Source organism: Corvus moneduloides, chromosome 16 (genome assembly GCF_009650955.1).
Source record: "Corvus moneduloides isolate bCorMon1 chromosome 16, bCorMon1.pri, whole genome shotgun sequence".
In the NCBI taxonomy this organism is placed as follows: Eukaryota; Metazoa; Chordata; class Aves; order Passeriformes; family Corvidae; genus Corvus; species Corvus moneduloides.
The window spans coordinates 9623849-9637001 of NC_045491.1; the positions used below are offsets into that span (position 1 = coordinate 9623849).

The 13153-nt window shown below is 52.5% G+C and overlaps 1 protein-coding gene across 3 annotated transcripts in view; it reads left to right on the top strand.

Moving 5' to 3' along the window:
- Positions 1-13153, top strand: part of PRKCB (protein kinase C beta) — a 95110-nt gene that overhangs the window by 73214 nt on the left and 8743 nt on the right. For all 3 annotated transcript variants that reach the window (XM_032125813.1, XM_032125814.1, XM_032125815.1), the window contains 5 exons: positions 816-878; positions 2425-2563; positions 4329-4409; positions 4678-4785; positions 8689-8829. In XM_032125813.1, the coding sequence (XP_031981704.1) occupies positions 816-878; positions 2425-2563; positions 4329-4409; positions 4678-4785; positions 8689-8829 (532 nt within the window). The remainder of the gene's footprint in view (positions 1-815; positions 879-2424; positions 2564-4328; positions 4410-4677; positions 4786-8688; positions 8830-13153) is intronic.

Here is a 13153-nt window from a genome sequence, read left to right on the forward strand (position 1 = left end):
GGCTTTGTGGTGCAACTCCTGGGCAGAAAGGGAGGGGAAACAGCAGGAATGGGAAGATGTAAGAGAACTCTTTGCCTCATGCTAAGGATGCCGGTGCCTCCACCTCACCCTTGGGGTACATAGTACGTGTAAATAATTCAGCTAAATAAATAAATCTAGGTAAATAAAAGCACAAGGCAAGAAGGTTTGGAGGCTTCCTGCAAGACACCAGGCCTCTGCTCTGCCTGGTCCTTTCCTGGAGGACGAGAGGGATGTTGAGGTTGAGGATGATGAGGGTTTTGGCTCCTCTGCTGGGGTGGCCAACTCAAGTGTTAACTGATGGTTTTTGGCTCCTGTTCCTTGAGAGCTGGGCAGAGCAGGATGTGTTCCTGAAAGCTTTCAGACGCTCACATAAAACCCACAAACACTGAGCAGGGCCTGGTGGGCTGAACTGGTTTCTTGTCTCTGGCAGAGTCCTCTGAGGCCCAGAATATTCCCAAAAGCCAACGGTGGCAGTACCTGCTGGCTCTGGGAGCAGGGATAACTTTCCGAGCCGCACTGCCAGTGTGTCATGAGGAGCAGCCATGGATCCAGCTCCTGCTTAATTTGTGCAACCAGAAGTGACAGCCCCCAGCAGCCCGGTGGCATCGCTGCCCGGTGCGAGCGCAGCTGCCTTGGATCATCCTCGTGTGATCCTTCTCTGGAATTTCTCTGCCATAGCTGCCTTGTCCTTTGGTCACATCTGCCTGATGCGTTTCCTTCACCGCCGTCTGATCGGGAAGGTTTTCATTTATCTCCTTTAATTATCAGTCTTCCTTTTAAACCTTCTCTTTCAGATTCTACGCAGCAGAAATAGCCATCGGGCTCTTCTTCCTGCAGAGCAAAGGCATCATTTATCGGTAGGTGAGCGGGTTCCCGCTCCCTCCCTTCCCCCTGAGCTCCAGCCAGAGCCGGAGCCATGGGCAGAGCGTGGTGCTCTGGGGGTCCTGTTCTGCCCGCAGCCCCCAGCCCAGGGCTCTCCCTGCTTGTGCCACGGATGGGGTCTGGGAGCTGCCCACAGGTAGAATGAAGGATCCTTAAGATTGGAAAAGACCTGTGGGATCACTGAGTCCAACCATCAACACGTGATGTGCACACCTGAAAGGGAGCTGGGAGCCACAGGGTGCCCCTAGTTTGGAGGAGGTTCCTGCTTTACCCTGGTTCATGGGAAGGCAGCTGTGGTTCTCTCCTGTTCCCTGTGTTTCTCTCCACACAACACAAATGCTCCCTGGCAGCCTGAACCAGCTCCAAGCCCCGAATTTGGCTGCAGGGCACTGCTCTCTTACCGTTGCCACTGGAGTCAGCTCTTGCCAGTGGCTTGCTCTGAGCTCTGCAGTGCCACTCTGTCACTTCTGCTTCAGCCACTAAGGCTTCTTTGCCATTCCCAATATGATTCCGGCACCCAGAGGTAGCTGGGTCACTGCCACGTGCCGGACCAGGCTCACAGGCTGCTGGTTTAGCTCTGAAACCAGCGTTCACTGCTCTTCCCTGCTTGGGAGAATTCCCAGAGCCCAGGGTGGAGAAGAGCATCCTAATGAGTGTCAGATACCATTAAGTGCTCTGTAAAGGGAGATGCCAACAGTGTTGCTGGAGTCAGGAGATGCTGAAGATGAAAGAAGTGGAACAAACTTGACATGAGGGCTGTTTTTTGCCATCAGCTGCTACAGAGAGATTCTAGGCCTGTTGGTCCCCAGTGGCTCCGCTTCCTTCCTTCCTCCGAATCCAAATCCCAGCTCATGGCCATCTGCCTTTGGCCTGTCAGGGTTCTAAACACTGACATGATAATTAGAAAATACAGCCTTAAACCCAGCAAGAATGTATAAATTGCACCAAAATACCCAGTGTTTGCTGCAAAAGTGTCCTTGAGACTGGGGCATCCACCTCCGGAGTGGTGGCTCAAGGTTGGGATTCGGATCCAGGGATCTGTGGTTGGATCCACCTCTGCAGCTTGTGCAAAGGAGCAGAGCTCCTGGTGTTGGGGGTGTTCTGGGTGTGAGGTATTCTGGGGGTGAGGATCAGAGGGAAACACAGCTGGTTTGTATTTCAGGAGGAAGCAGAGCACAGGTGAGGCAGGGACTTGTGCTGAGTAGGTGCTTCTCCATCGCAAGAGCTCTAAGTGCACTTTGATTTTCATGGGAGCAAAGAAAAAATCAATTAAATCTGTCTCCTGCCAGATGAGTGTTTTCCATCACACACTTCAAAGCGCTGTGCCCAGCACGGCATTCCTGTGGGTTAAAAGTAAAATAAACACTCCATCCTGACAGATCTCCGACTTATTTTTACTCATTTCCCCAAACATTATGTTACAAAGGGTCTGTGTGTGAGACACAGGCGGAGCTCAGCCACAGCAGAACTCCGTGAGACTTGTGTTGTGTGTTGTGTCACGGCTTTGCTCTCGCCCTGCAGAGACCTGAAGCTGGACAATGTGATGCTGGACAGCGAGGGGCACATAAAGATTGCTGACTTCGGCATGTGCAAGGAGAACATCTGGGACGGGGTGACCACCAAGACCTTCTGTGGCACTCCAGACTACATCGCGCCCGAGGTACGGACGGGAAAGGCGGCCGATGGTCTGTGCCTCCCTGCTGCTCCTTCCTGGGGTGACCTTGCTTTGGGCAGCTTTCCAGCTGAAACAGGGACATTCAGGAATTCACCATCAGCCTGTGAAGTTCATACCCTCAGCACTGTCCATCCCCTCATCCCCTTAAGGGAACAGGGATGCTGGATCTGCCTCCCTGTTGTGCTGTGTCCTGCTTCCACCTCAAAGAGCAGCACATCCTTGTGCTGTTCTCCCTGCAGCGTGGTTTCCCTCTCTGGGGGTTTTTCCCATGTCCGTCCTGCTGGTAGCTGTGTGCCTGTTTTGTCCTTGGCATTCTCAGACCCACCACAGGATGCTCCTCACATGTTCCCTTGCTCCTGGAAATGACAAACCCAGGAGCTCAGCTCTGCCCCTCACTGTGTGTGATAGAAGCTTCCAGCACAACATGACCAGTGAGAAGCAGGGAATTATCAGTGGATAGTATTTTCATGTGGAGTGGAAATCCTTCGATCGCTCCAGCTCACTGTTCGCAGTGAGGGACCGTGTGTCTCATGGGGAGAGGCTCCCCATCCATGGCTCTAGATCCCTAAAAAGTGGCTTTGCATTTGGTTATTACTGATGTGATAGAGTCACACATGACACTTCCATGAAGTGCTGTATGGGCACAGTTTAATGCTAGACTTGCGAAATTCAGATTTCTAAGAAATTATTCGCAGATGTCTGTTCCCTTCACATAAAAATATCCCTCTAAAATCTTGTCACTCTGCTGAATTTGCAATGATGAAGTTAATATTTATTCATTTAAATATTTTAGAGAGATACTCTTTGCTAGGACATCAGTGCACTCATGTGCTAAACCACATTGTGTTTGCTGCAGCCAGTGAGGTTTCCCATTATTGGATCAAACGTGTTCCATCCCTCATCCCACCAGGATTAATACTGGTGGTGTTGGTGCAGAGCTTGTCACTGTGGGTGATTAATGCTCCTTCAAAGCAGGACAAATGACCAGTTCTCCCTGTGTTTGCCTGAGTGGTTTCACTTTAACTCTTACTTTCTCCTCCTTGCTGTAATTTGTCTTTTTCCAAAAGAAAAACAGCAAATGGGAAATTAGGATGCAAATCACTTTGGTACCCAGGAAAGGCATTAAAGCCTGCTGCCCGTGGGTCTCAGAGGAGCAATCCCATGATATTTGGGAATAGCAATCAGTCTGTGTGGTTGTGGTGCCGTGGCCACACTCCAACCCGGGCCCTTCTGCTGCTCCGTGCCTCCTCCTTCAGGGAGCTGCAATGTGCTCAGGCCAACGTGGCTTCGGGGTAAAGCTGTCCTGCGATTTGCTTGACCCATTTTTGGGCCTTTTTCTATTCCGAGCAGAGCTCTGCATGCCCAGGTGACAGGTACAGCCTGCGAACGGCCCCGTGTGTGATTCCCTCTGAACAAAGCTGCTTGTCACCTGCTGGGGTGTGACCTTTCCCGACGGGCAGTGCGGGACTGCACAGGACAGAGGATTTCTTTTAAGTGCTCCTTCCTTTTAACGGCCTTTATGGTGTGAACAGTTCACACCCGAATTTCCCAGAGCGCTGGTAAAGAGAGAGCTGGTAAAGAGCAAGTGGGAGGCACTCGGAGTGCGCTCAGCGGGCCGAGGGATTTCAGTGCTGAAATGTGTCCCAGGGAATAACCCCGTCCTCATAACCCACTACAGCTCGGAATCGCTTTGCCCTGTGCCACCAGGTCAGAGCCAGGAGTGTAACGCTGCTGTTCCTGTTGTTTGCAGATAATTGCTTACCAGCCCTACGGGAAGTCCGTGGATTGGTGGGCATTTGGAGTCCTGCTCTATGAGATGTTGGCTGGCCAGGTAATTGAGTTATAATTGATTCCTCTGGGCTGGGTCACATTTCATTGTGAGCACAGGCTGATGTGGGATTTGCCGTGCTTGGCATGTGGATGGAGCATCTCCTTGGAGCTGGGGGTGACACTGGGGGTGCAGCCCCAGGGACTGCAATGACAAGACTCGTGTCACCGTGTGGCACTCCTGGGGCTGGCTCCACGGTCACGGAGTACAGCAGCACATGGGAGCTTCGAGATCCAGGAATGCCCCTGAAGCTGTGTCTGCTTTGCTCTAGGCCCCCTTTGAGGGAGAAGATGAAGATGAGCTCTTCCAGTCCATCATGGAGCACAACGTCGCCTACCCCAAGTCCATGTCCAAGGAGGCAGTGGCGATCTGCAAAGGGGTAAGGGCTGGATTGGGTCCTCTGCTGGGTTGGGGGAGTGTGGGCAGTGAGATCCTGCACCCCTGGGGGTCCCAGCTCACCCTGCTGCTCCCCAGTACGAGCAGGGTCTGACACTGTTGGGTCCTGGTGCCTTTGCCCTCCAGTCCTAAAACCACAACTTGTGCTACCGTGTGTGTATGTACTAAACCGAGGTAAGAATAACACCTGCATCCTCTGTGTCTTACACTGGGCAGAAATACAGCTGGGACCTGGGGCTGGCCTGGGGGCAGGGGAGGGTCAGGAGAGAATTGGGGTGTTGGCTGGGAGGTGGGAAGGGAGGGCTCCTGCCCAGGGACCCTGTGCCCCACTAGGTGAGGACAAGGCAGCTCTGTGAACCTTTGCCTGAAAGGAAGAATGATGCTTGGGGAAAAGGGATGTGATCCCCAAATAGTTTTTCTAAGATCAGATACAAAACCTTCATCCTTCCAATTAGCTGTGATAAGTTGTCCTTCAGGACAACCTGAAGCTCAGGGCTGGTGGTATCTCCGTAAGGTCAGGGCAGCATTTTCATTATCGTATCTCTTAATTTGCAGTGAAGCTCTGCCTTGCCAGCATCCCAAGCTCTCCATGGACTGGGCCTAGATCTGACTTAATTGCAGGCTGAGTTCATTTGGGATGTGATGGATAAAGGCTGGCAAGGTCCTGATGTTGTTCTGTGTGCTTGGGACTGAGCCTCCTCTCACCCCCAGTGCCACACACTGCTATAAATATGTGTTTGTGTAGGAATTTAAGAAATGTTTGCTTATAATAGTTAATATTGAAAATATCTGAATGTTCTTTATCTCAAAATAGTGTTTCTATCTACAAATGACACATCCTGCGCTTAACGCTCCCACTGCGGCATTTCAGAGCCTCTTCCCGGCGTTGCCAGGATTCTGAGCTGGTGTTAAAGAGGAATATTCACTTGTCCCATGGGGAAAAGCTGCTGCAGGTGTTCCCACCTGGAATGGGGCACAGGGAGAGGGTGCTACCCTGCTACAGTCAACAGAATGCAGGAAAACCAAGTCTTTATTTCAGAAACTACAGGGGTGGTTTGAGGGGGATTCCCACAGAGGCTGTCACCATCTTCCATCCTCTTGCTGGTGTTGTTTGGGATGTAAAGGGAAAATCCAGTGTGTTCCTGGTCAGGCAGGGGGATGGGGGACACTCAGGGCTGCTGAGCATCCCCCGGTCCCAGGGCAGCAGAGGCTGGCGCAGGGCCCAGGCTCAGTGTTGGCTTTGTTTGCTGCTGCATCAGGCACAATGTGGGTGCTGTAAATCAACGAGCAGGGACTGCGGCTGCATCGTCTGCTGGGTGTAGCTGCCATGCCTTTAATCTCACTCTGGAGATGGGAGGCTGCATAGGAGGATATTTGGCCGTGCACCGAGGGTTGGTTCTCCATAAATTTCTGTGGCTTTTTGTAGCAAGGTGGTGGTTCCCTCTGTGTTACTGTTGTTTCAAAACCTCATGACATTTTTTGCCACCACCGAACTGCTACACCAGAAAGTTTAATTAAAACTCTTTGTGGGATTTAAGAACTTTTTAGTAAGCTGGGAACTAAGTGTTCACATTTTCCACTGGAATACAGTGAAACATGTCTTGATGAGCTGCACCGAGCTGTTTGTGTTGGGGTGTGGCAGGGCTGCCAGCAGGGCACAAACCCAGCGTTGTAGCAGTCCAGGGAACTGGAGAAACCTCTGCCCTTACCTGTGAGGGGTTTGGGATTTCACCACCACGTTCTCCAAACCCATTTTGTTGTTCCCCCACAGTTTCACTCCGAGGTGCTGGTGCCAGTCACCCCTTCCTGCAGCACTGCTGGGAGATGGAATGTGTTTGCTCCTGAAACCTGGGTCTGAGCAGAGCCCAGAGACAGGTGTTAATCAGGGATCCTTGGCTGGGAAGCAACCTGGAGCATTCCCTGGGCTCCGGGACTCGCCAGTGGGCAGCAATTAGCGGATCAAACGGAGCATTCCCCTGCTCTGCTGTCAGCTTGGATTTGTTTCTGCAGGCTGATCTCAGGGCTGCTGTGTCCCTGTGCAGGTAGTGCAGGGTGGCTCTCCTGAGCCCCAGGATGGTTACCAGGAGCCGGGGCTGGGCTCCTGTCCCGGCCTTTCACACCCCACATGGAGGGGTTTGGTGGTGCCTGAGCAAAGCAGCCCTTTCCAGGGGAACAGATTGTCTGTGGCTATCAGCTCCCTCGTTAATCTCTGCCTGAGAGCAAAGGCATGAAATGGTGTGTTTTCCTTGGTATTTTGAGAATATTTACAGGGCTTTTGGGTGGCATTTCCCCTGGTGCTGCTGCCTGAAGAAAGCCCATCAGAGCTGCTGTCCGTGCTGCTGCCACTCATGTTCGAGAGGCCAAGACATGTCACCTCTGCCATCTTCCCAGGATTCTGGGATTTGTTGTTGGGTTTTTATTTTATAAAGGGCTCTGTGCTGCAATGCCAAGGGAAACTCAACTATTAACCAAAAGCAAATTGCAAAAATATTCTTGCTGTTGTTTTTGCTGGCCCCTGGCCTCTCCCTCCCTGGTCCTCCAGCTTGGCTCCCTGCTTGAGGACGGGCTCTGCAAGGCTGATGCTGATGCCAGTCACATCCTCACCCTGAGCAGAGGCTGGAAAATCCCTGGCCCAGCCTGCAGAGCCTGACAGACCCTCGCTGTTTGTGGATGGGCTTTCCAGGAGGGTGCTGCCTCACAGAAGCTGCTCTCCATCACTCTTCCAGCTGCAGATGCCATCACAGCTGGAGGCCAGGGATGTAGAGCTGTTTGCTCACAGAGCAGTTGGTGGCTCTGCTCTCACCTTGTATTTGTTGGAGTTTTTTTGTCTTTTTAGGGTTTTAGGTTTGGGGTTTTTTTTCCCCAGGGTTTTCCTTGCTTTCAGTGCCCTATTGCAGCTGTTAAAGATCAGCTTTCCTGAGCAGGTTTTTTTTGTGCTGTCAGGGGTGGCAGGGCTGACCTGTGGTGGGTGGGAGGTGTCTCAGCTCCCCAGCCAGAGCATTGGCACCTCCTGTCCCTCCCAGGGGTCTTACAGACCCCCAGCCCTGGGACACGCAGTCAGCCTTGAATCCTTGATCAGGGTGAATTGCCCTCCTTTTAATAAAGCAGTGCTTTTGTTGCACATATAAAGCTCATATTCTCCATCCTTATCAACGTCTTGTGAATCTCTGGAATCTCCATCTGATCTCTGAACACAGCTCAAACCCTGCCCCAGGATATTAATGTTGTACAGCTGCCCATAATTCCTGGGGCCCCTTTCCCTTATTGAGCCAGTGAAGAGGAGAAGTTTAGATGATAAACAACATTAATGGGCTGTTTGTTCTATTTTTTCTCCAAATTGACTCTCTCATTAGAAATCCACCTCGTCTCTGTGCTTCCAGAGCTCCAGGGGAGAGGGGGTTCTGCTTCCAGGGCTGATGAAAGTTTTGGAGAGCAGATTGTTCATCTTAAACGGGCAGTGCGTTTTAGAGTTAACTCTGCAGATGCTGAGACGTTTGTGCCAAGCAAAGGGACTGCTGGGCAGCTCCCCTGCTGCAGCCAGGTGCTGAGGGAGCTCTGCCAGCACCCCGAGGTTGTGCCTTGGCAAACCAGCTCCATTCCCAGAGGGAAAGCGGATGTGCCCATCCCGCCAGTGCTCATGTACCTGCCATCTGCACAGTCTGCTCTCATAAGCCATTGTCAACCTTCCCTGTCCCTGGAGTCACTCCAGCTTCTTCCTTAGTGTCCTCTCCTTGGAGCACCAAAGGCATCTGGAGGAGATGGGACCCTGATGTGAGACATCCTGGGATATCCAGTTGGGAAACACAGGTCCCTGGGGACTTCTCAAAGGGGACATTTTGGGGAGCAGTTGGACACCCTGTGACTGTTTTCTCTCTCCTGTCCCCAGCTGATGACCAAGCACCCCGCCAAGCGCCTGGGCTGCGGCCCGGAGGGGGAGCGGGACATCAAGGAGCACGCGTTCTTCCGCTACATCGACTGGGACAAGCTGGAGCGCAAGGAGATCCAGCCCCCGTTCAAGCCAAAGGCTGTAAGTGTGCCAGCTCCCCCTCACTGTCCCACTGCCAGGGAACCTCCGGGGCCTCTCCCACCCTCGGGCACAGGCGGGTGCTGCTCGTCCTGGAGGTGCAGCTTCTCTGTCTCCTTGGAAGATCGTGTGCCCTGGGATGTGGCACGTGCCAGAGCTCTGCTGGGGCAGGAGAGGTCCATGCTGCCTGGTCCCAGCTCTGGCTTGCAGGGTTGGAAGCTCCACACATTCAGCTCCTGGACCCCTTTGTGTTGCAGTGTGTCTGTCTTGTCATCCCGGGTCAGTCGGTCTGTTGGGTTTTTCCTCTCTTCTTCTCAAGTTGACCAGGTCTCTCTTTTTTTTAATCTCAACTTTATTTCAACACCCAGCTCAGCCCAGTCTGCCTGAGTGGGCAGTAGAGCTGGATGTCTCCACAGTTTCTCTCCAGGGTGGAAAGAAGCTGGAGCCTGGCTCTGCAGTGGAGGGGATCCTGGCTGCTCCTCCTCAGCCCTGCCTGGCTCTGCTGGAGAGAGGTGCTGGGAGTGCAGCCTGGGGGGAATGAGCAAACCGAGGTGGAGGCAGGAGCAGTTGGAAGCTGTTTGTCAAAAAAGACAGGAGTGCTTGAGTGCTCCTTGTCCAGCTGTATTTGCAGTGGCATCTCTCCCTGTGACACCAGTGCAGGGATGACACCAGTGCAGGGGTGCAGCCTGAACCCCAGCGTGGGTCTCCCTGCCCATGGTGCTGGGGCTGCTCTGTGCCACAAACTCTGCATGACCACCTCTGGCCCTGTGCTCTCCCTGCCCTTATGCAGACTTGGGAACAGGGATATCTCTCCCTGGATTTCTCTATTTGTCTTTGTCACTGGTGGGACTGGCAGGGTCACAGCCATGTCCGAGTCTCTCTGTGGTGCTCCAAGTCCTTAAGGCTTGGGATTGTTCACATGCTTCCCCCCACCAGGTACCTGCTGGCTACAGTGCCCTAGTTGGGCACTGGTGTTTCACAGAGAACTGAAGCCACACTTAATCTGATCTCATGGCTGATATTTGTGATCAGGGTGGGGACATTCCTTAATCCATCCTCCTGGATCACGGCTCAGAGTCCAGGAATGCTCCATGTATTTACCTGCAGCCTCCCCGTCCCGCTGCCCATAACAACCTTCTGCACATCTGCTTTTCCTCTGCTTTACAGTTATGCTGTTCGTTTGAAGGGCCCCCTTTGGTGCTTGGAAAAACTCTGCTTTCAGGGAAAACCTGGAGTGGGAGTCCCTTCGGTGGAGGGTGCTCGTTGCCTTTAGGTCTGCTCTCTCAGTGCCTCTCTGCTCCAGCAGGTTTTTCCTTCCTACAGCTCCTTTCCTGGCTGATCAAATGGGAATGAAATGGGAATGATGAAACGGGAATCCTGTGGTGGCTGGGCAGGAACCTCCACAGCCTCGTCTCCTCCAGCTCGGGTGGGAGGGATGCTGGCCTGGAGAGCTGTCCCTCACCCCAGGGCTGCTGGCCCTGCCCTGCCTGTGTTTGGGGCTGCTTGTTTGAATTTCAGGCAGATGCTTTTTGCCAAGTTCACTGCTGGCAGAGGTGCCTTTGCAGGGAGCTGCTCACGGCCGAGAGCCGCCCTGCACCGCACAGTCCGGGCTGTGTGCACAGCCACAGAGGAGGGGCAATGTACTGCTCTCCCTCCTGCCTCGGGAATGGGGAGACACAGGTGCTGGGATGGTCAGCACAGGAGTCTGGATTGCTGCCTGCTTGCCTTTCCCTGGGAGGGAAGGGAATCTTCAAGGCATTGGACCATGTAGGAATGGCATTACTGGGAAAGCTGTAACTTTGATATCAAAGTACAACGGTGTGAAAGGGTGTGGGGCTGTTCGTGCACCCTGTGATTTCTTGTCTGGGGGTGAGATCCAACCTTTGTGCCAGGGCTGCTGAGGCACAAGGTGGTGGAATCCATGAGCTCCAGCTGTGGAGGGATCCTGGTCCATACCCAGATTCACTGAAGGGGCACCAGGGCTTCATGGGGTTATTCTGCAGAAGTCCCTGTCTCCTGAATCCTTCAGAATAGCTTCTGCCGTCTCCCACCTCTGTGTCCATTTTCCAATGAAGCTGCTGCTGCTGTCTCCCCTCCACCCATCTCTGTCTTCCTGAGCAGGTCCCCAGTGTCACTGCCTGCCCTGGGCCAGGGCAGAGCATTGATGTTTGGTGCTTTACAGTGAAAAACAACTGAATTCCATCAAAAGCACTTTCTTACTGCTCTGCTGCTTTAAAATGTGCAAATTTTGTCCTGCTTTAAATGTCTTCTTTCTTTAAAAATCCCTCTGACACCGGGCCTGGGGAGGGGGACTGTAAGCTGCCGGCTGTCGCTTCACCCAGTGGCTGGTGCCGGGAAAATTCCCTGTTTGATAGGACAGGGAGATTAAGAGCAGCTGATTTGGGATTTAGGGAGGATTAAGACAACTTGGATACCTGCTGATAGCTGATATTTCTCCAGCAGTGCCTCTGTGCTGGAAAAAGCTGTTTCTTTGGTGCCAGCCGTGAGCACGGGGTGGAGCAGCAGGGATGGGAATGGGGCTTGGACACTGCATGGAGTGTTTGGGGGGTGATGAGGGGAGATCTGGACAAGTGTTTGTGACCTTCAGGTGGCCACACCAGGACCAAGTGCTGCTGCACAGGGGGCTGGTGCTGGCCTGCCTCTTCACCTTGGCTTAAGTCTATTTTCTTTTCCTTTTTTTTTTTTTTTTATAATTAGCATCTATAAAGGTCAGGCTGCAGGAATTGTCTATATCCAGAGCTTCAAAATAAGGAATAGCATGCAAATGAGGGCTGGGTGTCAGCCCCCACCTGCCCCCAGCCTTCCCCTTCTCCAGTCCATGCTTAGCCCTGGGAACATCAACAAAGGGGAGCAGAGCCCCATCCAAACTGTCTTCAGCATCATTTTGCTTATCAGAAGCATCATTTGTTCACGTTTGACTTGAGCTCATGGCTCATCTCCTCATCCCCTCCCCGTCTCCACAGAGGCACCTTCTCTCCGTGTCTCCGCTGTAGCACCCACAGATCTTTTGGCCGCATTTCCGTGATTTTGTAGCAGCTCTGCAGTTTGGAGTGGGGGCACAGGGAGGGTGCTGGGGGTGCTAGGGAGGGCTCCCAGTGCCTGCCTAGTGCTTCTGGTGGGGAGGGAATCACATCCCTCCCAAAACCTCCATCATTTCCCACCAATAGTGAATGGAGGCTTCAGCCTCTGCCTGGCCGGGCTGTTCCATGCCCAGAGCTGAGAGTGAATTCCCAGGAGCTCCAGTGTTACTTTGTGCTTGATTAACCTTTATCACAGAGTCAGGAACAAGACAGATCAGGGGCTGGGTTGTCTTTGGTGGTTCTGACATGGGGCTCTGCTTGGCTGCTCCCTGCTCTGGCTGGTGCATAGCAATTCCTTTCCTGGGTCTGCAGTTACTCCGGGAGTGTATTTACACTTCCCTGCTCTCCCTGTCTCTCGTTGAGATAATTATTGTTTTTGGTATCTAATTACTCCTTTACTTTACATAAAGCCTAGTGATTTGAAAAGTCTCATTTTGAAAGCACTGAAATCACATGCCAGAGCCCAGGATTATTCACAATGGCATGGGGGGTTAAAAAAATGGCTTTTAATCTAATAATTTTTAATTGCATAAATTAATTTCACCCTAACTTCTTGTAGTTAATTAATATTGAAATGCCACTTACAGACCTGGATGTATAAAAACACCAGTTGCCTGCATAGGGGGTTTTGTAGCCTTAGTTCAGCCTGTACAAGGTGAGTCCTGATGTTTGCATAAGTAATTTCCTAATTAGATGGGATTTAAGGATTGAGGGGGCTGACATTGGGCAGGTGGATGTGCTGAGGTTAAACATGTCTGGTAATCCAGTCAGGATTTGCTCTGAGCGACCCAGGGCCCTATAAAGACTTTCCCTGAGATTTCCCAGAGTATTCAACCTCTGTTTTCAGTGTATTAGGCAGAAACTTGGCTTTTTCCCTAGAAGGATGAATGGCAGGGTCCTACACCAGGAACCCTTGCAGTGGATGCTCCCTTTGAGAGCAGCAGGATTGAAGGGATGTGCTGGAGCATCCCAAACTGCAGGGTGAGGTCATCAGCCAGCCACAAGTGAAAAGCACCATTGTCCCCCCCTGACCAGCACAGGGACCCTCAGCATGGCCCCAAGTTCATGCTGTGACCCAAATTCCCCTGAACACGATTGCCAGAAGAGCTCTGGTCCTCCCCAGGGTGCAACGAGCCAATTTCCTGGCCCAGAGCAGCACCAGGAAGGTCACACTCACCCGGGAGATGCCTGCAAGGCTAGTGGGACTGTGGCTGTACCACTGGTTT